Below are 24,456 nucleotides of genomic sequence, written 5' to 3' on the forward strand. Positions count from 1 at the left end.
CAGCTGTCTTACGACCCGTGGCTCTACCTTTCATTCAATCCCTGCGAAGACCTACATTTCAGCAGGATAATGCTTGACCCAATGTTGCAGGTCCTGTATGGGGCTTTCTGCATACAGAAAATGTTCGACTGCTGCCCTGGCCAGCATATTCTACAGATCTCTTAGCGAATGAAAACGTCTGGTCAATGGTGGCCGATCAACTGTCTCGTCACAATACGCCAGTCACTACTCTGGATGAACTGTGGTATCGTGTTGGAGCCGCATCTGTACACGCCATCCAATCTCTGTTTGACTCAATGCCCAGGCGTATCAAGGCCGTTATTACGGCCAGATAGTTGTTCTGGGTACTGATTTCTCAGGATCTATGCACCCAAATTGCGTGAAAATGTAATCACATGTCAGTTCTAGTATAATATATTTGTCCAATGAATACCCGTTTATCATCTGCATTTCTTCTTGGTGTAGCAATTTTAATGTCCAGTAGTGTAGATGTCGAAATTTTGAAGAACTGTAAGTGTTACAGTAGCGATGTGTGCTGCGTGTCCAGAGGCAGCCCTGACCCTGATGAGTGCAACCGCGGCTGCAGCCGCTCTCCAGGCGTGCGCTGCGGGCGGCGGCGGCAGTGTCGGCGCCTTGTTCTGGCAGCTGCTGGCCTCCCTGACGCATGCGCAGTGCACACTCGCCGACCGCAGTGCCTTCCCGCGGGACGCGTCGCCCCCGTTGCCGGAGTACGACTTCGTGGTGGTCGGCGCCGGGTCTGCGGGGGCGGCGGTGGCCGCCAGGCTCTCCGAGAACCCCGGCTGGAGCGTTCTGCTCCTGGAGGCGGGAGGAGACCCTTCCCCAGCCTCGGACGTCCCCGGTCTCTCTCTAACACTGTGGCAGACCGAGGTACGTCCCACATCCTACGTCTCCGAATGCGTGTACGTCCGTAATCTCCAAAACCAACGTGACGTGGATGGCACGTGGTACTTCCCACTGCTTTTCTTCCATCCCAGTCGCCCATGGAGGAGGAGAACAACGGCGGATCGAATGGATCTGTGTGCGAAGTAATCAGATCAATCTTGTTTTGGCAGTCCCTCTATGGGAGCGGCACGTAGGAAGCTGTGGTAAATTCCTACTTTCTACGCTTCATACTTGTAGGGGAGAGCGTTCTACCTTGGAACACGTTTCAGACTTTTGCCTTTAGCCAGGCCTGTGATACAAATTTATTTTCTTATTTGTAAGGGGTCCGTAGGCCCTTTCTATAAGTTTGCACTAGGCACAGGTCGATAGGGCGAACGATCGATTGTGTCGTGTTGCGAGAGCGAGAGTGAGTTGAGAGAGTCCCATGCTGCGGGCAGAGTTGTGTGGAGGCCAGTTGTTGTAATGCAAGGCTTTACCGACAAAGGGAGTGGTCATCGCCGTGGTTTAACCCCTTTGTACTAGAATAATACTCCGAAAGTGAAGAAGTATAATTACGAGAGTGATCAGTGATATTTCTAGCGCCGATATTTCGGTTTCGCGTCTACCGCGCCGGCATCATTTTGGATTGCAGTGTTGGATTGCCGTGTTGGATTGCAGTGATTGGATTATCGTGTGACGATAATGAATAACGAAGAAGCCTGTGCTGAGATTAGCCGTAATTAGATGTGTATGACGAAGGCAGTGGCTGTCTCCATCTTTTTGTGTTTTTGAGTCGAATATAGGTTCTTGATTAGTGAAACTGTGTTGGTGTTCTTCTTGTTACCAGACATTTCATTATTATAGCATTCGAGAAGGACAAACTGGAAAGTAACAACTCCGTAGCAGTCAATTCCGATTGCCAGCCCCATTAGGTACACGGTCACATTAATTAATAATTATTGGGCTGCTATTTGATCAGATCAGATCGGCTAAAAAAATATAAATTGGAGGTGTTACATATTCCGGCTTGCAATGATAGTATTCACTTTTTGTGTGCTGCAATCCTTCTTTCAAATTACAAAAATTGTTCAAAAATAGTAAGACATTTCAAATTTGAAAGATTCTTCCAAGATACAATATGGTCACGAACCTAGGAACAAACTTCCTATTCAAGTCATAAAGCGCTGCAACTGAGAAAATTTTGTCAATATGACACCTAATAGTGAATGTGCTACATTGTAACTCAGCGAGTCGCCAAAAATCACAGAAAGACAACTACAGCGGTGAACGAACAACGAAGACAACACAACAGAATGAAAAGTTCCGAGAGCGAACCAAACCGAGAGCCTAAGTGTAGCACTATCAGGAACCAAGCAACACTGAGTACAATGAGCAATACGAAAGAGCAGCGAGAGCGCCTGTGCTATGCATTCTGGAGCGGTTTGAACTCGTTGGGTTGGCTTGTTTTGGGGGAAGAGACCAAACTACGAGGTCATCGGCCTCATCGGATAAGGGAAGGACGGGGAAGTAATTCGACCGTGCCCTTTCAAAGGAACCATCCCGGCATTTGCCTGGAGCGATTTAGGGAAATCAAGGAAAACGTAAATCATGATGGCCGGACGCGGGATTGAACCGTCGTCCTCCAGAATGCGAGTCCAGTCTGCTAACCACTGCGCCATCTCACTCGTTGAACTTGTTGGGGTTGTGATACCAAATACCCCCACGCCTCCCGAAATGGGCATGTTGGACCTGAAGTGCCCTTCTCGATGTTTTGGAGAGTGAACTGCCAGCACGATTTGTGTCCCAGTGGAGGAGCCCACCGGCTGGAAGAACGTTCGTGGAACGTCGAGCAATAACTCGGGGAACGGCAATGTGGGAGATGAATGTTGAGTGGATCGATGATGTGGTGAGGTCTCAACAATCTCCTTATCTTCGCCCACGGGAACTGCCGTCAGTGCCCTGGAATGCAATCTGTACTCGTTTGGTTGAGGGATTTTCAAGGGTGGGCAGTCCTACTCCGAGCTTCGAGTGGCCAACAATGGTGGCGCAGTCAGTAGTTGGGGATGAAGTTGGCTGGTGTGCTGATGCTCCAAATTCGTAAGGTGCTGTCTATGTGTGGCATCCATGGATATTTTGCGCCATATGAAAGCACCCAGATCTCTCTGGGGAGGGATATCATCCAGCATGTTGGATCAGAGGTTTGAGGGCTGTCGTGCTAGGAAGTGCAGGAGAGTATACAGCTGCCCCGTATGGAGTAGCTCCATACGGGATCATTGAGAGTGCCACTGCAGTGGTGTATATGCTCACGGCTGTCATCATTTGCTGTTTAAACATCCGCACCATCTGCTGCACTTCACCATTGGACAATGGATGAAGAGGTAGGTTAATTATGTGTGTAATGTTATTGGCATTGCTGAATTGTTCAAATGCCAATACCATGAATGGAGGAACACTGTCTGACATGAGGATGAGGGGAAGCCATTCGATGGTGAGAATCTGTACATGTACATTGTAGGTGGTGGCTGTAGTGGTGGACTCCATGCTAACCACATATGGTAGCTGGAATAAGCGTCCACGACAGTGAGCCACATAGACCACAGAAAGGACCAGATAAATCCCGATGAGGTCATACATGCGACCGGGAATTGGCCAGGGGGCGAAAGACTGAGGCACAAATATTTGATTTTGGGCACACACGGGACAGCTGCACACTGCGGTCTCCACATCTTTATTCAGTCCTGGCCAGTAGGCATGACGTCTGCAAACGGCTTTAATCCAAGACGTACGCCAATGCCCACAAAGGAGGAGTTCCTAGACAAGACAGCATAAGGTAGTTGCGATGACTAAAGCATCTTTTCAGCATCCAGTTGGAGAACACTGGAGACAACAAACGATGAGAAAGGCGAACTCTGGACCAGAGTTCTGGATTAGCACATTTTGAAAAATAAGTGGGACACCAACGTAGCACATTGTATGTGACGTGCCATAACATAGGGGCATCAGCACATGTTTGCAGTGACGTATCAGTAATGGGAAACGCATCCAAGTTATGTTGTCATTCTACATCAGTGGTAAAATAGGAGATTTTCTGTTGGTCAGATGTTGGTCTGGTCCTGAAGATAGATGAGCGAGTGAATCCACCTTTGCATGTTGTACAGTGAGCTTGTGTTCAATAGTTCAGTGATAAGAGCTGAGGAAAAGAGTGGAACACTGGAGCCTTTGAGCCATCTGCCTTGGAAGCCGTGAATGTGGCACAAAGATTGTGACCTTCTGTAGGTCTTGGGGACGTGAGAGGTCAACAGCTATACCGTGGCGAGTCAGTGGGTTTAATCCCATCTCTGTTGTCGAGTGTCCAGCGTAATGAGGCTAAACTTAGTCCCACAGAGGTACAGGTGGAATTTATTAATGGCAAAGTTGATCGCCAAGGCCTCTTCCACGATGTGAGAGTAGTTTCTCTGAGCAGGTCTCAGTGCCTTCAATGCATAGGCGATTGGTTTTTCAGTACGATGATCTTATTGTGCACCAACACTGGACCAGTGCCATAGCGGGATTAATCAGCCGCCAAAACAAGGGGATGTGATGGCGAAAAATGCTTAAGGCAGGGCATTGAGCATAACATGTGCGTCAGCTTGGTGAAAGTATGCTCACGGGCAGCCAACCAGCGGAACTGAACGCCCTTCTACGACAACTGATTGTGTGAATGCGAACGTAATGTGTGCTACTTTTGGGAGGAACCTAGAGTAATAATTCACTTTACCCAAAAAGCCCTGCACCTCCTATAGGTCTTGGGAACGTGAGAGGTCAACAGCTATACCGTGGCGAGTCAGTGGGTTGAATCCCATCTCTGTTGTCAAGCGTCCAGCGTATTCGGCTGCCCCCCCCCCCCCTGAAATAATGAGCTTTTATGTAGGTGGTACTTGAGACGTGCAACATCGTAAAGAGGATGCAGAAGTTGTGCAGTTTGTCTTGGCGCATAGCCCTGTCACTATTCCGAAGATCGGTGAATGGAATGGGGCTGCAAATACGGCTGCTCCCTGGCTCTCATCCTGTAACTAGGGTGTGATCTCCCACCCTATCTACAGCCGAACAAGTGCGCTGAACACCTGTTAAGTGCATAATTAAAATACTCTCGATGCTGCTGACCGAAAAGTGCAAATGTTAACCCAGAGGTTGATGTCAAATGACGAATGGAATGCGTGTGTCAAGTTCATTAAAATTCATAAGTTTTTACTCATACCTAAATACAGTTCACTGGTGGTATCTTCCAAACAGTTATGTGCCGTTTTAATTATTGCTCGAGCCCCAAATAGCGATACTGAACACGCTATAAATTTTCATAGAAGTCGTTGAATACCGAAGAACATTGATTAATATTTACTAAATCGGTCAGTCAGCTAATACACGGCCTAGTCCCAATGATCCGATGTTCACTCGACACTAGCGGAGTTCCTAAGTATCGGATGCCACAAAATATTCAGAGATCCGACTGGTTTAAACACAGTTAAAGTCCAGTGGCACTGTTTTAGAATCAGTCACCTAAACGTGGTGAAAATAATTAGAGTCCGACCTGATCATATCTGAAAATAAGTCTCGTTGCCATCCCAAAACACGTTTCAGAATGCTCAAAGATAAACAGAGCCCCACAGCAGCGCTTCAGCGGCTAGGTGTGGCGGCACTCGAATGGAAACAGAGTCCCGCAGCTATGGTATTGCGGCAAAGTCCCGTTTGCTTGCAGAAACATTCACCAAAAGACACAATCCGTGAGTCCCTTCTGTGTTCCACACCGAAAATGTCCTAAGTCCGGATTCGTCGTGAAAAGTTCTGTCTTCCGTTTGCGCGCACAGGCGAAATTCGACTAAGTTTAACACTTCTGGAACCGCTGAAACTATCACCAAAGTGTCGCAACACAGGTCCGGAGTCGGCAAAGGCACGCCGAACTCTGTTCAGGAGCTTTGTGTCAGCTCTGCTTGAATACCCTCGATCCGAATTTCCCCAAGGTACGCCACGTAACTGCTTTCCATTCATCGCCACTTCTTTGCATAACTTTTTACATCGAAGAACAATTTTAATTCTGTTTGCGCCGTCATATGCGCACTCAAATTCTCATCAAAAAACGCAGATAACACAACTTTATAGCTGCAATAGTTAGCCCAGAATTAATATTTTAATGTTTTGCAAGTATCTTTGCTGAGTGGGAAAGCAGTTTTTGTCTATTTGAGGTACCAAATAACATTACAGTTCTTTATAAAGCACGACTTTCCATACGGATTTGAAGTGCTCTTTTTGATGCACTGATCAGGATTTACATATTTGTAAAGAATAAACAATTATGGGCAAAACTATGCAAAAATTTTTAATAAACAAAATAACACCATAATAATTACAAATATCACAAACTAATGCTGTTGAAATGAGTATATCGACACCCACTATCATACACTGCCTTTCTGTTCGTGTATATGTCTTCTATTATTAGTTTTAATTAATTATTAGCAAGAAATTAACAAAGCTGGAGTTTTACCAAAGAAATATTAATGCTGCCTGTTATATATCAGTCATTGGGTTTCGAAGAGACCTTTAAAATGAGCACTCGCTCTTCTCTGTACCGGCATCAGTTCATTAGTTATAAATTATTCAACAAATTGCAGATATCGTAGATTTGTTTATTTCATATCTTTTGATATACAGCTCTAATAAATCGTATCAGCACCTCGGCTGATTCGTCTCAAACTCCTTTTTCATTTGCCGTATCGTACTTTGTCGTACTAATTTGTGTTTACGTGTAATCAATGTAAACGTGGATAAGGCATTGTTTTAAAGGTGTGAGCTGGGACGGAGTAAACCCGCGAGACGTCATGTAATTGCCAGCCGTTTGAAACTGACAGTCAGGGACTGTGCTGCTGGTCCCGGCGGAGGTTCGAGTCTTCCCTCGGGCATGGGTGTGTGTGTTTGTCCTTAGGATAATTTAGGTTAAGTAGTGTGTAAGCTTAGGGCCTGAAGACCTTAGCAGTTAAGTCCCATAAGATTTCACACACATTTAAACATTTTTGAAACTGACAGATACACGTGGAACGATCTACCGCTGACCATTCTGGACTGTGTATATAGGGTAGAGTCCCAGTGTGCCTCTGCCTTGATTATTGACCAATCTCCAAAAAGCCAGAGGCAGCTATTTGGTTTCTTAACCACTAAGAGGGGTGTGGCCTAAGCACTAGTTTTGACAGGTGCAATTACCCCAGCTATCTTAACTGCCGTTCATAGGGAGATCGGAAACAGACGTCCCCCACAGAAACAAGGCGCTGCCTCGATAGTCGTGGTGCACCAGAGGCCAGGTTCGAACAGAGATGCAAAAGAGAAACAGGGATTGTCCAGTTCCTTGAAGGGAATCGTCTCTAAGCCGACCTGTACTTTGTCTGTGATGGAGAATACAAACAGTGAGAAGGCATCCAGTCTAAAACTGTTGCCAGCTGAGTGACTATTGATGACAAATAGCATAATCTGCAATGTAACCTTCTTGGATGCTGCTGTAGTTTCGAAATGACCACTGATGGGAGTGGAGCTGCCATAATACGGAAAAATGTGTGAGAGGACGTGCCCAACGATAGGTAACCCAAAGGAACATACGTTGGGAGGTTCATACGGCAAACCTTCACTCCTTTGCCCACTTGGAAACGAAAGTCCTAGTGTGCAATCGTGAAATCAATAAACAAACGTGGTGGTGCGAAGGTTGCCCTGGCGAACAATGGCCTAGAGTTCATGCACTGTCCCTCGACGCAAGTGTGGAGTGGGATCTGACTCTACCGGTGCCTGATGGTAGACAATTCTGAGACGCGCATCCTTTCGAAATGGTTGTAGTGTACCCAGAGATCTGGACAGTCTGCATGGTGGGGCATCTTGAAATAGTTACGACAAGATGGGAGACTCCGTTGCATTACCCGATGTGGTGTCACTCGCTGTTCAGAGACCATTGACACGTTTGAAAGTGACGAGTCACTACGACGCCATTGGGAAAAGGACTAGAATTTAGATCCCTTGGTGGCAGTTGATCCATAGCTACCTGGTGACATGCCATAAATCATTCATTTGGTGCTTGCGCGATCTCTAAAGTGGACGCGATTTTAAAAATTTCGGCCAAGGAAGGATCGTCCAGCTCGAGGGTTACAGTGTGTACTTCCGGATTGGGAGCCAATTGGCCCACCATGCCTCGAATCTAGGAATCCGCATATGAGGTTTTACAAGGTGGTTTTGTGCAAATGAAACTACACTCCTGGAAATTGAAATAAGAACACCGTGAATTCATTGTCCCAGGAAGGGGAAACTTTATTGACACATTCCTGGGGTCAGATACATCACATGATCACACTGACAGAACCACAGGCACATAGACACAGGCAACAGAGCATGCACAATGTCGGCACTAGTACAGTGTATGTCCACCTTTCGCAGCAATGCAGGCTGCTATTCTCCCATGGAGACGATCGTAGAGATACTGGATGTAGTCCTGTGGAACGGCTTGCCATGGCATTTCCACCTGGCGCCTCAGTTGGACCAGCGTTCGTGCTGGACGTGCAGACCGCGTGAGATGACGCTTCATCCAGTCCCAAACATGCTCAATGGGGGACAGATCCGGAGATCTTGCTGGCCAGGGTAGTTGACTTACACCTTCTAGAGCACGTTGGGTGGCACGGGATACATGCGGACGTGCATTGTCCTGTTGGAACAGCAAGTTACCTTGCCGGTCTAGGAATGGTAGAACGATGGGTTCGATGGCGGTTTGGATGTACCGTGCACTATTCAGTGTCCCCTCGACGATCACCAGTGGTGTACGACCAGTGTAGGAGATCGCTGCCCACACCATGATGCCGGATGTTGGCCCTGTGTGCCTCGGTCGTATGCAGTCCTGATTGTGGCGCTCACCTGCACGGCGCCAAACACGCATACGACCATCATTGGCACCAAGGCAGAAGCGACTCTCATCGCTGAAGACGACACGTCTCCATTCGTCCCTCCATTCACGCCTGTCGCGACACCACTGGAGGCGGGCTGCACGATGTTGGGGCGTGAGCGGAAGACGGCCTAACGGTGTGCGGGACCGTAGCCCAGCTTCATGGAGACGGTTGCGAATGGTCCTCGCCGATACCCCAGGAGCAACAGTGTCCCTAATTTGCTGGGAAGTGGCGGTGCGGTCCCCTACGGCACTGCGTAGGATCCTACGGTCTTGGCGTGCATCCGTGCGTCGCTGCGGTCCGGTCCCAGGTCGACGGGCACGTGCACCTTCCGCCGACCACTGGCGACAACATCGATGTACTGTGGAGACCTCACGCCCCACGTGTTGAGCAATTCGGCGGTACGTCCACCCGGCCTCCCGCATGCCCACTATACGCCCTCGCTCAAAGTCCGTTAACTGCACATACGGTTCACGTCCACGCTGTCGCGGCATGCTACCAGTGTTAAAGACTGCGATGGAGCTCCGTATGCCACGGCAAACTGGCTGACACTGACGGCGGCGGTGTACAAATGCTGCGCAGCTAGCGCCATTCGACGGCCAACACCGCGGTTCCTGGTGTGTCCGCTGTGCCGTGCGTGTGATCATTGCTTGTACAGCCCTCTCGCAGTGTCCGGAGCAAGTATGGTGGGTCTGACACACCGGTGTCAATGTGTTCTTTTTTCCATTTCCAGGAGTGTACTATTTCGAATCAGTTCTTGCAGAACAACCACAAGCAATACCACTGACCTGGTTGCATGTGGTATTGATGGAACTCAAAGCACTACGCGACCACGTGGAATCGTCTCGACATCAACAAATACCTCTCCAATGTGAGTGCAGCTGGAGTTGACGTCGAAGCCAACTTCTTTAGTGAGAAAAGTGTCTCCATTGGCCCCCCGAGAAAGGAAGAGGGGCCGTTGGAGAGCATCATGAGAAATCCGAAAAGTGACGAAGTGCTGTTTCAGCCGCTGCAAATACATGTCCCAATCTTCTTTGGTATTGCTAAACGGCAGATATGCTGATGTCCGGGACTCCGCCTGGGAAGCGCCCACAGCTGAAACCTGCAGACTTTCTAACAGGAGTTAAATTTCCAGCTTGCTGCTGCAACTGCTGTTCACGAGTTTCACGAGGTTTGCGGCCGGAAGACACTGCTAACCTTTCTCCTCATCACCAGTTACAATAACCAGCATTGGCACGAAGAGGAGACAGTGGCCAGTCGGCTCATGGAGTGGTTGCTGAGTTGCCGAAAACCACAGGAACACTAGTACAGTGATGAACGAACAACAAAGACAATATGACTGAATGACAAGTCCGGAGAGTGAACCAAATCGACAGCCTAGACGTCGAAGTATCAGGAGCCAGGGAACGCTGAGTAAGATGAACAATACGAGCGTGCAGACAGAACAGGACTGAGGTCCAGGCCCTTGCGCTGCTACGTCTATGGTGAGACCTTGGACAACTATAGGTTACCATGTGGGGTGCGTTTTGGTGGACTTTCGAACTCGTCAGGTCACGATACTAGAGAAATATTATCAAAAACCAGTTATAAGTTAAAAACATTTGAAACAGAAGCTTTGGAAACTAACATTAAATTTCAATTTTCCAGACACGGAAAATTGTAAGACGTTAAACGAACTCAGTTACTTTGCAAATACACTACTGGCCATTAAAATTGCTACACCACGAAGATGAAGTGCTGCAGACGCGAAATTTAACCAGCAGGAAGAGGTTGCTGTGATATGCATGCAAATGATTAGCTTTTCATAGCATTCACACAAGGCAGGCGCCGGTGACGACACCTACAACGTGCTGACATGAGGAAAGCTTCCAACCGATTTCTCACACACAAACAGCAGTTGACTGGCGTTGCCTGGTGAAACGTTGTTGTGATGCCTCGTGTAAGGAGGAGAAATGCGTACCATCACGTTTCCGACTTTGATAAAGGTCGGATTGTAGCCTATCGCGATTGCGGTTTATCGTATCGCGACATTGCTGCTCGTGTCGGTCGAGATCCAATGACTGTTAGCAGAATATGGAATCGGTGGGTTCAGGAGGGTAATACGGAACGCCGTGATGGATCCCAACGGCGTCGTATCAGTAGCAGTCGAGATGACAGGCATCTTATCCGCATGGCTGTAACGGATAGTGGAGCCACGTCTCGATCACTGACTCAACAGATGGTGACGTTTACAAAACGACAACCATCTGCACGAACAGTTCGACGACGTTTGCAGCAGAATGGTCTATCAGCTCGGAGACCACGGCTGCGGTTACCCATGACGCTGCATCACAGACAGGACAGCCTGCGATGGTGTACTCAACGACGAACCTGGCTGCACGAATGACAAAACGTCATTTTTTCGGATGAATCCAGGTTATGTTTACAGCATCATGATGGTCGCATCCGTGTTTGGCGACATCGCGGTGAACGCATATTGGAAGCGTGTATTCGTCATCGCCTTACTGGCGTGTCACCCGGCGTGATTTCACGGGGTTGCCATTGGTTACACGCCTCGGTCACCTCTTGTTCGCATTGACGGTACTTTGAACCGTTGACGTTACATTTCAGATGTGTTACGACCTGTGGCTCTACCCATCATTCGATCCCTGTGAAACCCTACATTTCAGCTGGATAATGCACGACCGCATGTTGCAGGTCCTGTACGGGCCTTTCTGGATACAGAAAATGTTCGACTGCTGCCCTGGACAGCGCATTCTCCAGATCTCTCACCAATTGAAAACGTCTGGTCAATGGTGGCCGATCAACTGGTTCGTCACAATACGCCAGTCACTACTCTTGATGAACTGTGGTATCGTGTTGAAGCTGCATGGGCAGCTGTACCTGTACACGCCATCCAAGCTCTGTTTGACTGAATGCCCAGGCGTTTCAACGTCGTTATTACGGCCAGAGGTGATTGTTCTGGGTACTGATTTCTCAGGATCTATGCGTCTAAACTGGGTGAAAATGTAATCACATATCAGTTCTAGTATAATATATTTGTCCAATGTATACCCGTTTATCATCTGCAATTCTTCTTAGTGTAGCGATTTTAATGGCCACTAGTGTATAACGTATTCCACAGAAAACAGAAGTTGCGTTTCAAGGTAGAAGATAATGCATGACTGACAAAGTATGGCCAATCATCCACACTTTATGTAACTAATTTTAAAAATGTACAAAATTTTACTCATTATAAACCTTTGCCACTGATGAATTAAAATACCCTCAGATGGCTTTAGTATATTATGCAGCTCTTAAATATGTAGTATTCGTAAATAAGAAAAAAAACGTTGCACCACGAAGGTATTATCCGAACGGGACGGAAATTGGTAGATGTGATGTCCATCTACAGACAAACAAACGATTATAGCTTCAAAAAAATGGATGATTTATTGAAAAGACAGAGCTCCACAAACGCGTTGGTCCACCTCTGGCCCTTGTACAAGCTGTTATTCGGATTGACAGAATTGTTGGTTGTTCTATTGCTGGATATCGTCGCAAACTCTGTCCAACTGGCACGTCAGATCATCAAACTACCAAGATGATTGGAGTGCCCTGCCCATAATTCTCCAAATGTTCTCAGTTGGGGAGGTATCCGGCGACTTTGCATACGAAGATGGGGTTTGGTAAGCACGAGGACAAACAGCAGAGATTCTCGCCGTTTGCGAGCGGGCATTATATTGTTGAAATGTACGCGCGGAATTGCTTGCTGTGTTGTAGGGATGCCGCGGATGACAACCAAAGGGCTACCGTCTTCGTAGACGAGTCGACACACAGAGCCACCTGCCGGAGAAATGGGTCACAGTCTTCACACGTACGACGCGGGAAAGGAGCGGCCGCAGATCGCGGCCCAGCGCGGGCCGGCAGTGTGTTGGCGCCCAGATTAAGTGTCCCGACTCCGATGACCGTCTGCGTTGACTCTTCGGTGTCAGTAGCCTGTGATGATGATGTTTGGTTTGTGGGGCACTCAACAGCGCGGTCATCAGCGCCCGTACAAAGTTCCAATTTTTACACAGTCCAAATTTTACACAGTCCAGTAGAGCGAAAGGCTATTTACAATTTGTACAGAAACCAGATGGCAGTTATAAGAGTCGAGGGACATGAAAGGGAAGCAGTGGTTGGGAAGGGAGTGAGACAGGGTTGTAGCCTCTCCCCGATGTTATTCAATCTGTATATTGAGCAAGCAGTAAAGGAAACAAAAGAAAAATTCGGAGTAGGTATTAAAATCCATGGAGAAGAAATAAAAACCTTGAGGTTTGCCGATGACATTGTAATTCTGTCAGAGACAGCAAAGGACCTGGAAGAGCAGTTGAACGGAATGGACAGTGTCTTGAAAGGAGGATATAAGATGAACATCAACAAAAGCAAAACGAGGATAATGGAATGTAGTCGAATTAAGTCGGGTGATGCTGAGGGAATTAGATTAGGAAATGAGACACTTAAAGTAGCAAAGGAGTTTTGCTATTTGGGAGGCAAAATAACTGATGATGGTCGAAGTAGTGAGGATATAAAATGTAGACTGGCAATGGCAAGGAAAGCGTTTCTGAAGAAGAGAAATTTGTTAAGATCGAGTATAGATTTAAGTGTCAGGAAGTCATTTCTGAAAGTATTTGTATGGAGTGTAGCCATGTATGGAAGTGAAACATGGACGGTAAATAGTTTGGACAAGAAGAGAATAGAAACTTTCGAAATGTGGTGCTACAGAAGAATGCTGAAGATTAGATGGGTAGATCACATAACTAATGGGGAAGTATTGAATAGGATTGGGGAGAAGAGAAGCTTGTGGCACAACTTGACCAGAAGAAGGGATCGGTTGGTAGGACATATTCTGAGGCATCAAGGGATCACCAATTTAATATTGGAGGGCAGCGTGGAGGGTAAAAATCGTAGGGAGAGACCAAGAGATGAATACACTAAGCAGATTCAGAAGGATATGGTTGCAGTAGGTACTGGGAGATGAAGAAGCTTGCACAGGATAGAGTAGCATGGAGAGCTGCATCAGACCAGTCTCAGGACTGAAGACCACAACAACAACAACAGTAGAGCCACTGTCACGAATGATGATTACCATTAGCGTGTGGCCGACAATCCCTTAGTACCGCCAGTGCTGATTTCTGTGCGCGGCTAAGTTGAAATCCCGTGTCTCTGTTAATCTGATACTCATAGGTATTTCGACCACTTCTCTGGATGTCGACGTCTCTACGATTCGCCTACAATAACGCTATAGCCCAACCCCTTGTTGTCCGCGCCTTGCTGGCGAGCCAGTGCGTATGTTGGCGAGCCATTGTAGCGGCGTTAGTAAGCACATGAAGATGATGAGCAGCTCTCTCGTTTGTGTACTGTGCAGCTTTCACAACATTATCCTGCGCTACGCCTGTGAACCACCGAAGCACTTATTACTTAGGGAAATTCTCGAGCAGCACAATGGGCAAATTGTTTCAAGTTATAAAATTTGAAGAATTTTCAGTTCCTAAGAAATAAAAAATTTTAGTTTTTCTAGAGGACAAAATTAAGCTAAAACGAAACTTCTAGTTTCAAGAAAGTATGAGTATCGGTATTCAGTTTTCTAAGCCAAGAGTTAGAGCTTCTGTCCTTCAAAGCGAAAGTTGTGGGCGAAGGTTTGGCTAAAGGAGTTAATGGAGAATTACGTTATTGAGACAATACGTCTGGTGCCTTAAGCTTCCAAAAACCAACCATGGACTTAGTGAATCCATGCCATGCACGGTCGCTGTTGCGTTCCGAATGTAGACCAACAGGGTATCAAGTAGGCTTGAAAAGGTAGCAATAATTGAGAATAGAGAGAGACAGGGTTGCAGGCTATCGCCAACGTTATTCAGTCGGTATATCGAACAAGGAGTAAGTGAAACTAAAGAAAAATTTGGGGTATGAATTAAAGTTCTGGGAGAAGAAATAAGAATTTTGAGGTTTGCCAGTGACGTCCTAATTCTGTCAGAGATAGTAAGGTCTTGGTAGACCAGCTGAACGGAATGGCAGTGCTTGGAAGGCGGATATAAGGTGAACATCAACAAAAGCAAAACAAGAAAAATGGAATGTATCTGAGGAAGTCAGATTAGGAAATGAGGCACTTAAAGTAATAGATGAATTTTGCTGTTTGGGCAGTAAAGTAACGGGTAGTGCCCGACGTAGAGAGGATATGAAATGGAAATTAGCAATTCCAAAGAAAATCGTTCCTGAAGAAGAGAAATTTCGTAACGTTGAATATAGATTTTAATCTTGGAAAGACTTTTCTGAAAGTATTTGTTTGGAATATAGCCATTTATGGAAGTGGAACATGAGCGATAAACAGGTTAGACAAGAAGACAAGAGAACCTTTTGAAATTTGGTGCTACAGATGAATGCTGAAATTTAGATGCATAGATCACGTAACTAATGAGGAGGCTCTGAATAGAACTGGGGAGAAAAGAAATTTGTGGCACAACGCACTAGAAGAAGGGATCGGTTGACAGGACACATTATGAGACGTTAAAGGATCACCATATCAGTATTGGAGGACAGTGTTGGTGGGGGGTGGGTGTGGAGGGTAAAAGTCGTACAGGGGGACCAAGAGATATATACAGAAAGCAGATTCAGAACGATGTAATTTGTAGTTGTTATTTGGAGATGAAGAGGCTTTCACGGGATAGAGCAGAATGGAGATCTGCACAGACCAGTCTTCGGACTGAAGACAACAATAACTGGGTCTATAAACGAGGTTATTAGATTGACGCCAACAAAAGTAAAGTAGTTATACACTCCTGGAAATGGAAAAAAGAACACATTGACACCGGTGTGTCAGACCCACCATACTTGCTCCGGACACTGCGAGAGGGCCGTACAAGCAATGATCACACGCACGGCACAGCGGACACACCAGGAACCGCGGTGTTGGCCGTCGAATGGCGCTAGCTGCGCAGCATTTGTGCACCGCCGCCGTCAGTGTCAGCCAGTTTGTCGTGGCATACGGAGCTCCATCGCAGTCTTTAACACTGGTAGCATGACGCGACCGCGTGAACGTGAACCGTATGTGCAGTTGACGGACTTTGAGCGAGGGCGTATAGTGGGCATGCGGGAGGCCGGGTGGACGTACCACCGAATTGCTCAACACGTGGGGCGTGAGGTCTCCACAGTACATCGATGTTGTCGCCAGTGGTCGGCGGAAGGTGCACGTGCCCGTCGACCTGGGACCGGACCGCAGCGACGCACGGATGCACGCCAAGACCGTAGGATCCTACGCAGTGCCGTAGGGGACCGCACCGCCACTTCCCAGCAAATTAGGGACACTGTTGCTCCTGGGGTATCGGCGAGGACCATTCGCAACCGTCTCCATGAAGCTGGGCTACTGTCTCGCACACCGTTATGCCGTCTTCCGCTCACGACCCAACATCGTGCAGCCCGCCTCCAGTGGTGTCGCGACAGGCGTGAATGGAGGGACGAATGGAGACGTGTCGTCTTCAGCGATGAGAGTCGCTTCTGCCTTGGTGCCAATGATGGTCGTATGCGTGTTTGGCGCCGTGCAGGTGCGCGCCACAATCAGGACTGCATACGACCGAGGCACACAGGGCCAACACCCGGCATCATGGTGTGGGGAGCGATCTCCTACACTGGCCGTACACCACTGGTGATCGTCGAGGGGACACTGAATAGTGCACGGTACATCCAAACCGTCATCGAACCCATCGTTCTACCATTCCTAGACCGGCAAGGGAACTTGCTGTTCCAACAGGACAATGCACGTCCGCATGTATCCCGTGCCACCCAACGTGCTCTAGAAGGTGTAAGTCAACTACCCTGGCCAGCAAGATCTCCGGATCTGTCCCCCATTGAGCATGTTTGGGACTGGATGAAGCGTCGTCTCACGCGGTCTGCACGTCCAGCACGAACGCTGGTCCAACTGAGGCGCCAGGTGGAAATGGCATGGCAAGCCGTTCCACAGGACTACATCCAGCATCTCTACGATCGTCTCCATGGGAGAATAGCAGCCTGCATTGCTGCGAAAGGTGGATATACACTGTACTAGTGCCGACATTGTGCATGCTCTGTTGCCTGTGTCTATGTGCCTGTGGTTCTGTCAGTGTGATCATGTGATGTATCTGACCCCAGGAATGTGTCAATAAAGTTTCCCCTTCCTGGGACAATGAATTCACGGTGTTCTTATTTCAATTTCCAGGAGTGTAGGAGCTGAAAGAACTCAGCTGATACCGATGAAACTGGATTAGGAAATGAAACGCTCAAAGTAATAGATGGATTTTGCTATTTTGGAAGCGTATAGTTTGGAAGCACATTTAATTGAGAATGTCCGAAACAAAAGAGGATATAAAATAAAGACTGCAAATAGCAAGAAAAGACTTTCTGAAAAAGAGAAATTTGTTATCACACAATGTGAATCTGCCTGACAGTAAATGTTTCTTGTACGTATATTCTGCAGTGAAGTGTAATGTGAAATAATGTTTGGACAATAAGAGTTACGGACAAATCGGAATATAAGCTCTTTAAATATGTTGCTACAGATGAGTGTTAGGAATTTGATAGCTAAGAAATTGCCACTAGTGCTACAGATGAATGTTTAGAATTTGGTAGATAAGAACACGTCATAAATGAAAGTCCCAAGTGTGCTAGGACCACTGTTGTTTTCTATATACATAAGTGATTTGTCGTACAGGCTAAGCAGCAGTGTGCGGCTGTTTGCTGTTGATTTTGTGGTGTACGGGAAGATATCGTCGTTGAGTGACTGTAGGAGGATACAAGGTACAGCTAGTTTCAAATATACAAAAATGAAAGTTAAATGCACATGAGTAGGAAAAACAACCCATAATTTTCGAGAAAGCATTGTTGTGTGGTGCTTGAAACAGTCAATTCGATTAAATATCTAGGTTTAAAGTTGTAAGCAATATGAATTCAGATGAGCGTGTAAGTATCGCAGTGCGGAAGTACGAATGCTCGACTTCGGTTTATAGGGAGACTTTCAGGAAGGTGTGGTTCATCTGTAAAGGAGACCGTATGTAGGACACTAGTGCAACCTATTGTTGAGTACTTTTAGAATGTTTGGGATCCGCACCAGGTCGCATTAAAGAAAGACGTCGAAGCAATTCAGAGCCAGGCTGTTAGATTCGTTACCGTACGTTAGAACGATGTGCAAGTATTACAGAGCTGCTTCAGGAACTCAAATGGTCATCATTGGAGGGAGGAGTATGATTGAGAAAATTTAAGGAACCGGCATTTTTGCCTAAACGCAATACTACTTTGCTGCCGAAAACGTACATTTTGCGTAATGACCATGAAGAACAAATTAGACAGATTAGGGTTCGTCCAGAGGTAGATAGATACTTGTTTTTCCCCTAGCTCTGTCTACAAGTGGAACAGGAAAGGAAACGGCTAGTAGTCGTACAGGGTACCCTCCGCCACGCACCATACGGCGGCTTGAGGAATATGGATGTAGATGTAGGTGTAGAAAAGGTACTGACTCCTCTTGAGGGGAAAAGTGAATTGCGTCAACATTTGGCCAAAGCGTATAACAGATTAATAGGACAGCTCCTCATGGCATCTCAGAATATTTAATTTTGTAATTTAAGTATTAGTGGGAAAAAGTGAAGTGGGTGTTCAAGTCTTGATTGCAATAGGCAGATTCAAATGGATGTAGGCTGCAGTAGTTATCCATAGGTGAGGAGATTTACACAGAGAGGCTATCGTGAAACCTACATCAAAGCCGTCTTCAGCCAGAAGACCACAACAATAAACCCAACGAATTACATAAGATTTAACTGAATATCAGGAGGGGCATAAACAAATGGATAATTTCTGTTCCAGATGGACTGGGCGTACCAGACTGAACCGGAAGGTCGCGCTTGCCTGTCACAGGTGGATGGAAGGTGTGCCTGGCCACGAGGCAAAGGTCTCGGTGGTAGCAGTTCAATCAACGGCATGACATACATCAGAGGCAGCCCACAGGACTACGATGGCTGGGCAGCACTCGGTAACGATGGCTGGTCGTACCAGGACGTACTGCCCTTCTTCAAGAAGCTAGAGGCCTTTGACGAGGAAGAATTGAAGAAAAGGCCGCACATGGCAAGTGTACATGGGTGCAGTGGTCCTATTCACGCCTCGAAACCAGAGCGCCTAGATCCTGCCTTTGAGACACTAGACGCCGCTGCAAAAGAACTAGGCTACAAAATTATTGAGGACTACAGTGCCGAGTCCCATGTGGGGTTTGGAAATACACACTGTTCCATCAGTAATGGTATGAGGTGGAGCACAGCTCGTGGATATTTGGTGCCAGTGACAGAGAGGTCGAACCTGCATGTCCTGAAGTTTGCATACGTAACCAAGGTTCTGATTCGGGAAAAGGACCAGGCAGCATATGGCGTACAGTATTTGAAAGACGGTACTACCAAGGAAGTTAGAGCAAGAAAGGAAGTAATCCTGTCAGCAGGAGTTATCAACACACCTCACATACTGATGCATTCTGGAATTGGGCCAAAAGCTCACTTGGATGAAGTTGGTGTACCAGTGCTGAAAGATCTCAAAGTAGGTTACAATCTTCAGGACCATCTGGCTTATTTTGGACTATGTTACACAAGGAAACATTTGGTGGGAACAACAGCTGAAGAGAATTACTTTAAATATTTGATGAACAGGACAGGTCCTCTTTCAACACCAGGGCTCATTTCTTACAATGGGTTCACAGTGACAGATAAAGCGCCACCAGTCATTCCTGGTATCGATACAGCTAACTACCCAGATATACAGCTCACGTTTTCGCTTGCTCAAAGCACCACTAACATCTTTACTGCCAAAGCTCTCACTTTAGATGAAGAAACCACGATCGCCCTGAAGAAACTCGTCGAAAACGAGGACGTGATATTTGTTTCGTTGGTATTACTAGCTCCTAGGAGCCGTGGTCGCATCAGGCTGAGGAGTACCGATCCGACGGACCTGCCACTCATCTACCCTGGCTACCTTGAAGACCCTGATGACTTCGAGAATCTACTTGCTGGGGTGGAGTTCGCCCAGAGGTTTGGCTCGACAGATGCGATGCAGAAAGCTGGTTACTCTGTAAAGGAGTTCCCTCTGAAGAACTGCAGCCGCTCATCGCTGCTGAAACACGACTACTGGCGATGCGCTGTCGCACACCTCACCAGCTCAGGGTACCACCCTGCGGGCACCGCCAAGATGGGGCCTTCCGCAGATGCTGACGCGGTCGTTGACCCGTGGCTGCGAGTCCACGGCGTGCGCAATCTGCGTGTTGCTGACGCCTCCGTCATGCCAGTGATCGTTCGCTGCAACACCAACGTCGCCTCCATCATGATCGGCGAGAAGTGTGCGCATATGGTGACTGAAGAGTGGCGGGACCACTCCTGGGGGGGAACAAACAGAACTTAGACGAGAGATCCTTACATAGAAGGTAGGACAAAAGAAGGGCTTGAACAGCAGTACCGAAGTAAAAGCTTCATCATTTCTACTAAAAGTAATAAAATTTGTTAATTTCTAGGTTTTAAAAAGAAAATCAGTACGAAATAAATTCAAGAAAATAATTTCAACTGCTTTTTTAGTTAATACAATACAATAGCTATGTGTAGACGTTATTGTGTTCATACAGATAACAGTAAATAACGCAAATATTGACTGACTCACTAAATAATATATAAAGCAAATAACAAGGACCTGCAGCAAAAACCTAATGTACCACAGCAAGGCTGGTGGAATACTAGCCCTGTTTCATATATTACACTTTTTATACCGAGAATTCTTCCGGGTTGTATGGCCGTGGTCCATGGAACTCTTCTATCCCAGACGTTTCGTCCAAAGCTACGTTGGACATCTTCGGAGGTGCTCCTGGTTGTCGTACAGGGTAAGGAATCAGAGCGCAAGATCGAGTCATACAGAGTATTCACACACGTATCTTTTACAATAACATGTACAGTATGCGTAATCTTGCGGGTTTGCGACGACAGATTAAGTCGATATACGAGTAGTGTGGTCTTTGGCAGTTCGCTTTGAGAAGTCGAGGAGTTCGGATGTGTGCCGATGAACAGTGTATCAGTCGCGACTGAAGTGTTAAAGTATTTCGGGTCACAAGTCTTCTAAAATTTCTACAGGATTTCGGGAACTTAGAAAAAGATTCGACAGATGTACTCGTGGACATCAAAGCTGAATGGAAGAACAGTGTTTGACTTGTAGATTCTGAATACGTTCGTAAACTTTAACTCTGAACTGAAGCTTCGAGCTACCAACAATAATACTGCATGCAATTTCATGAAGTTATAGAAAGTTAACTGAACAGTAACAAGATACTGCCAAGGGTGTACGATCTTCCTGTGAAGCTAATGAACTTTAGAGATCGGTCACACTCCTCCGACGTACAGAGCTAGTGTGGAGAAAGACAGTACTTCGCAAGAGCCAAACACTCCCAATGCCTAGCCACCAAGTCCAGTGAACATGGGTGACATGGTGTAGTGGAGATGTACGGCTCAGTACCCAAGTGTCACCCTTGGTGGGGTCATCAGTTGGCAACAACATGAGGAAGAGGTGGGTGCCAAAGCAATGAGCTGGTTACGCCACCTCTCTGTGCTGCTACACCCGACGTTACATTTTATCCTGGCCCTGTAATAGTCTCGTCTGATGGAGATATCGTTTTGGATATCTCGTCCGATACTCCCATCGACCATCTACAGTGGTAACTAAATCCAACTCACAATTTGCTTCCACCTACTTGGTAATTTTCTGGTCATCGAACTCTACAAATTCATTCCGGGATTTGTACAGATGATCAGGCAGTTACCTCTACCAGAAGAGTGTCACAGTTCCAGCTTGGTTACAGCACAAACCCTGTAAAACATCACCATGCAGGCGAAACTGGTTTCTTCCAGAATATTAACAACTGTCTTTATTTTACGTGTGTTTGTGTTTTGTTTGTTTCAGGTCGACATCGGAGAACACAACCAACAGGAATAACGGTAATACCGACCATCCAGAACGTCTGAATGAAGAGCCAAACGAGATCAGCATATGTTTCCCAGGGACCGGACCAGCGTAACCCAGTTTTTATTGTTGGACAGCATCGCTGCATCTTTTTGCTCATCTATGAAGCAAACATTCATCCCGACACTTTGTATAATGTTATCTGAGTTGAGAATGAAATTCTGGATTAAGGGACTTCAGCAGACAATGAGATATGTTTCTGAATGATATTTCCGCCATTTGACTGTACAACTGACTTTATCAAGTACAGAAATGTTGGGTATGCTTGTAATTAGACTTCTTTAAGTGAAGTTATCGTCAAAATCTATTGAACTTGGCGTCCCCATGTGTAGATAAGTATAAAATCAACGGAATGTGTGGCAGACAGGTAGCAAACATGTTTCCCAGCCAAAAATCAACTGAGTCGCAGAATTAACACCAATACAGCAGTTACATCTGCAGTGAACATGGTGTGAAAATACACTCTTGAAGTTACTGGTTCACTAACTCCACTCAAAAATTATTACATCACTGGCCCAAAAATATGAAAAGATTATCAATGAGACATTTGTTACTCCGCTGTCTGTCGAATTTTGTTAAAAAGGAGTCAAACTTCAGGAAACGATTCCTTTGAGGGTTAGAAGCAAAATAGGTCATATGGCACATGGTCATAAATGCATGCTGTCTCAGGTACAGGTTATGTATTAACTCAACATGCCTGCACAGTACAATGCAGTGCAAGATATGCAATGATGAGACACCGTTTGATTAGGGGTCAGAAGTGGCCCTCATGGGCCTCGAAGCATATGCAAACACGCCCCAGCAGAAGCTGACGCACGTGTTCAAAAGCATCACATTGGGACCGAGTGGCATCATGGGCAGCATGAATCTATTGCTCCAGATTCTGCAGGTCCGGTATGGGCTGCGGATATACTTCTTTCAGGTGGTCTACAGGGGACAATCTGAACGGTTGTGGTCCAGCGACCAGGTTAGACCACCTTGTACGATCCCTCGGATGGGGTGGGTGTTGTAGAGATGGCTCTACACAGAAATGCAGAAGTGAGATGGAGCACCATCATGTGGTAACCACATTATCAGTTGCGGTTCGTCGAAAATTACGCCAATGTGCTGCAATGTATTTGGCGATAGCCTTTTGATGTACAGTGATAATAATTGTAACTAACGTACATATATTATGTATACAAATTGAACTGTTTGAATATATTTCAATTCTATAATTAATAGACCATATTACAAGAGATAAAATAAAATTAAAAAAGGGTTAGCATCAGCCAGAATCAAACACAGATGAGCGACTTCCCACTTTATGCTTTAGACCACTCTCCCACAGTGGCGTCATGTCAAAAGTGCTTTACAAATCCCTCATACTGTACGCTTGCACAAGATGCTAGACGCAATTTCAAATAAAAGTAAATACCTTCTGGATTCAGTAATTGGGCAAATGATTGACTTCATATTGAATATGTGTTCAGAACATGATCTGTTCCTCCAAAACCCATCTTGTTATTCACCTAAATTACTATGCAGTGATGTTTCTACCCTGTTCAGTCTAATCTTGGAAAGGATGATATATTGAGCTCATAGCAAACAAAGTCTTCTGTTGTAGTTAGTAACTTGTTTGTTGCCATTCCTATGAAGTAGATGTACCAAGGCCACCATCCACCATCATGGAAATTTTCCTGTTTTCCAAGGTTTCTCAAATATTGAGTCCTCCGCTCGTGGTCTCGCGGTAGCGTTCTCGCTTCCCGAGCACGGGGTCGCGGGTTCGATTCCCGGCGGGGTCAGGGATTTTCACCTGCCTCGAGATGACTGGGTGTTTGTGTTGTCCTCATCATTTCATCATCATCCAGGAAAGTGGCGAAATTGGACTGAGCAAAGGTTGGGAAATTGTACGGGCGCTGATAACCACGCAGTTGAGCGCCCCACAAACCAAACATCATCAAATATTGCTTTTAGCGCATTTTTAAAAAAATTTTTTAGAGACCATTCCAAAATTTATGCTGTAGTAGAGTATTCTCCAGTAGCTTTTTACGCTATTAATAACTTCTTCAGTTTCTTTGATAGTTGCGGGTGAATCTTCTTCCAGATTTTCATGAGTGTTTGAGGATTCGATCTTATGGATTGGTTCTAGACAGTTAAGAAGATTACTTTTGAATACATTATGAGAGTGACAGTGATCAATGTGTTACAAATACTTAAATAAAAAAAGTCTTGATCATGATTTATTTATTAAGGTGACCGGTTTCCACCACTACTGTGGTCATCTCCAGACCATTGAGAAGGAACCTCTTTCTGCTGGAGACTCACTACTCAAAGTGTCGACAGGGCATAGAAAAGTACAGTTTTCAATCAGACCTGGAATGCTTCAGTCGTTGGCACTAGATGTCATCGTAGAAGCAAACCATATATTTGGATAACTCGATATACACGTCGCAAATATAAGAGTGAAAATATCTTTAAAAGCACCAAATGGAAAAACCTAGGAATTCTTAAGAGGACACCCAGAGTCATTTTTTCGTCGCCTGGTGGTAATAGTGTTTAACGAATTTTACTGCAGTGAATATTCAATGTGTCATATACGACCTACTAAGGAATAACAACTGGCTCTGAG

The 24,456-nt window shown here is 46.2% G+C and overlaps 1 protein-coding gene across 1 annotated transcript; it reads left to right on the plus strand.

The window, feature by feature from the left end:
* Window positions 1–528: 528 nt before the first annotated feature.
* LOC126095682 (glucose dehydrogenase [FAD, quinone]-like) lies at window positions 529–21,900 on the plus strand. Its single transcript, XM_049910438.1, has 3 exons — window positions 529–888; window positions 18,675–20,209; window positions 21,786–21,900. The coding sequence occupies exons 1-3, from the start codon at window positions 529–531 to the stop codon at window positions 21,898–21,900; spliced, it is 2,010 nt and encodes a 669-aa protein (XP_049766395.1).
* Window positions 21,901–24,456: the final 2,556 nt, after the last annotated feature.

The sequence above is a fragment of the Schistocerca cancellata genome, chromosome 8, assembly GCF_023864275.1.
Source record: "Schistocerca cancellata isolate TAMUIC-IGC-003103 chromosome 8, iqSchCanc2.1, whole genome shotgun sequence".
NCBI classification, from domain to species: domain Eukaryota; kingdom Metazoa; phylum Arthropoda; class Insecta; order Orthoptera; family Acrididae; genus Schistocerca; species Schistocerca cancellata.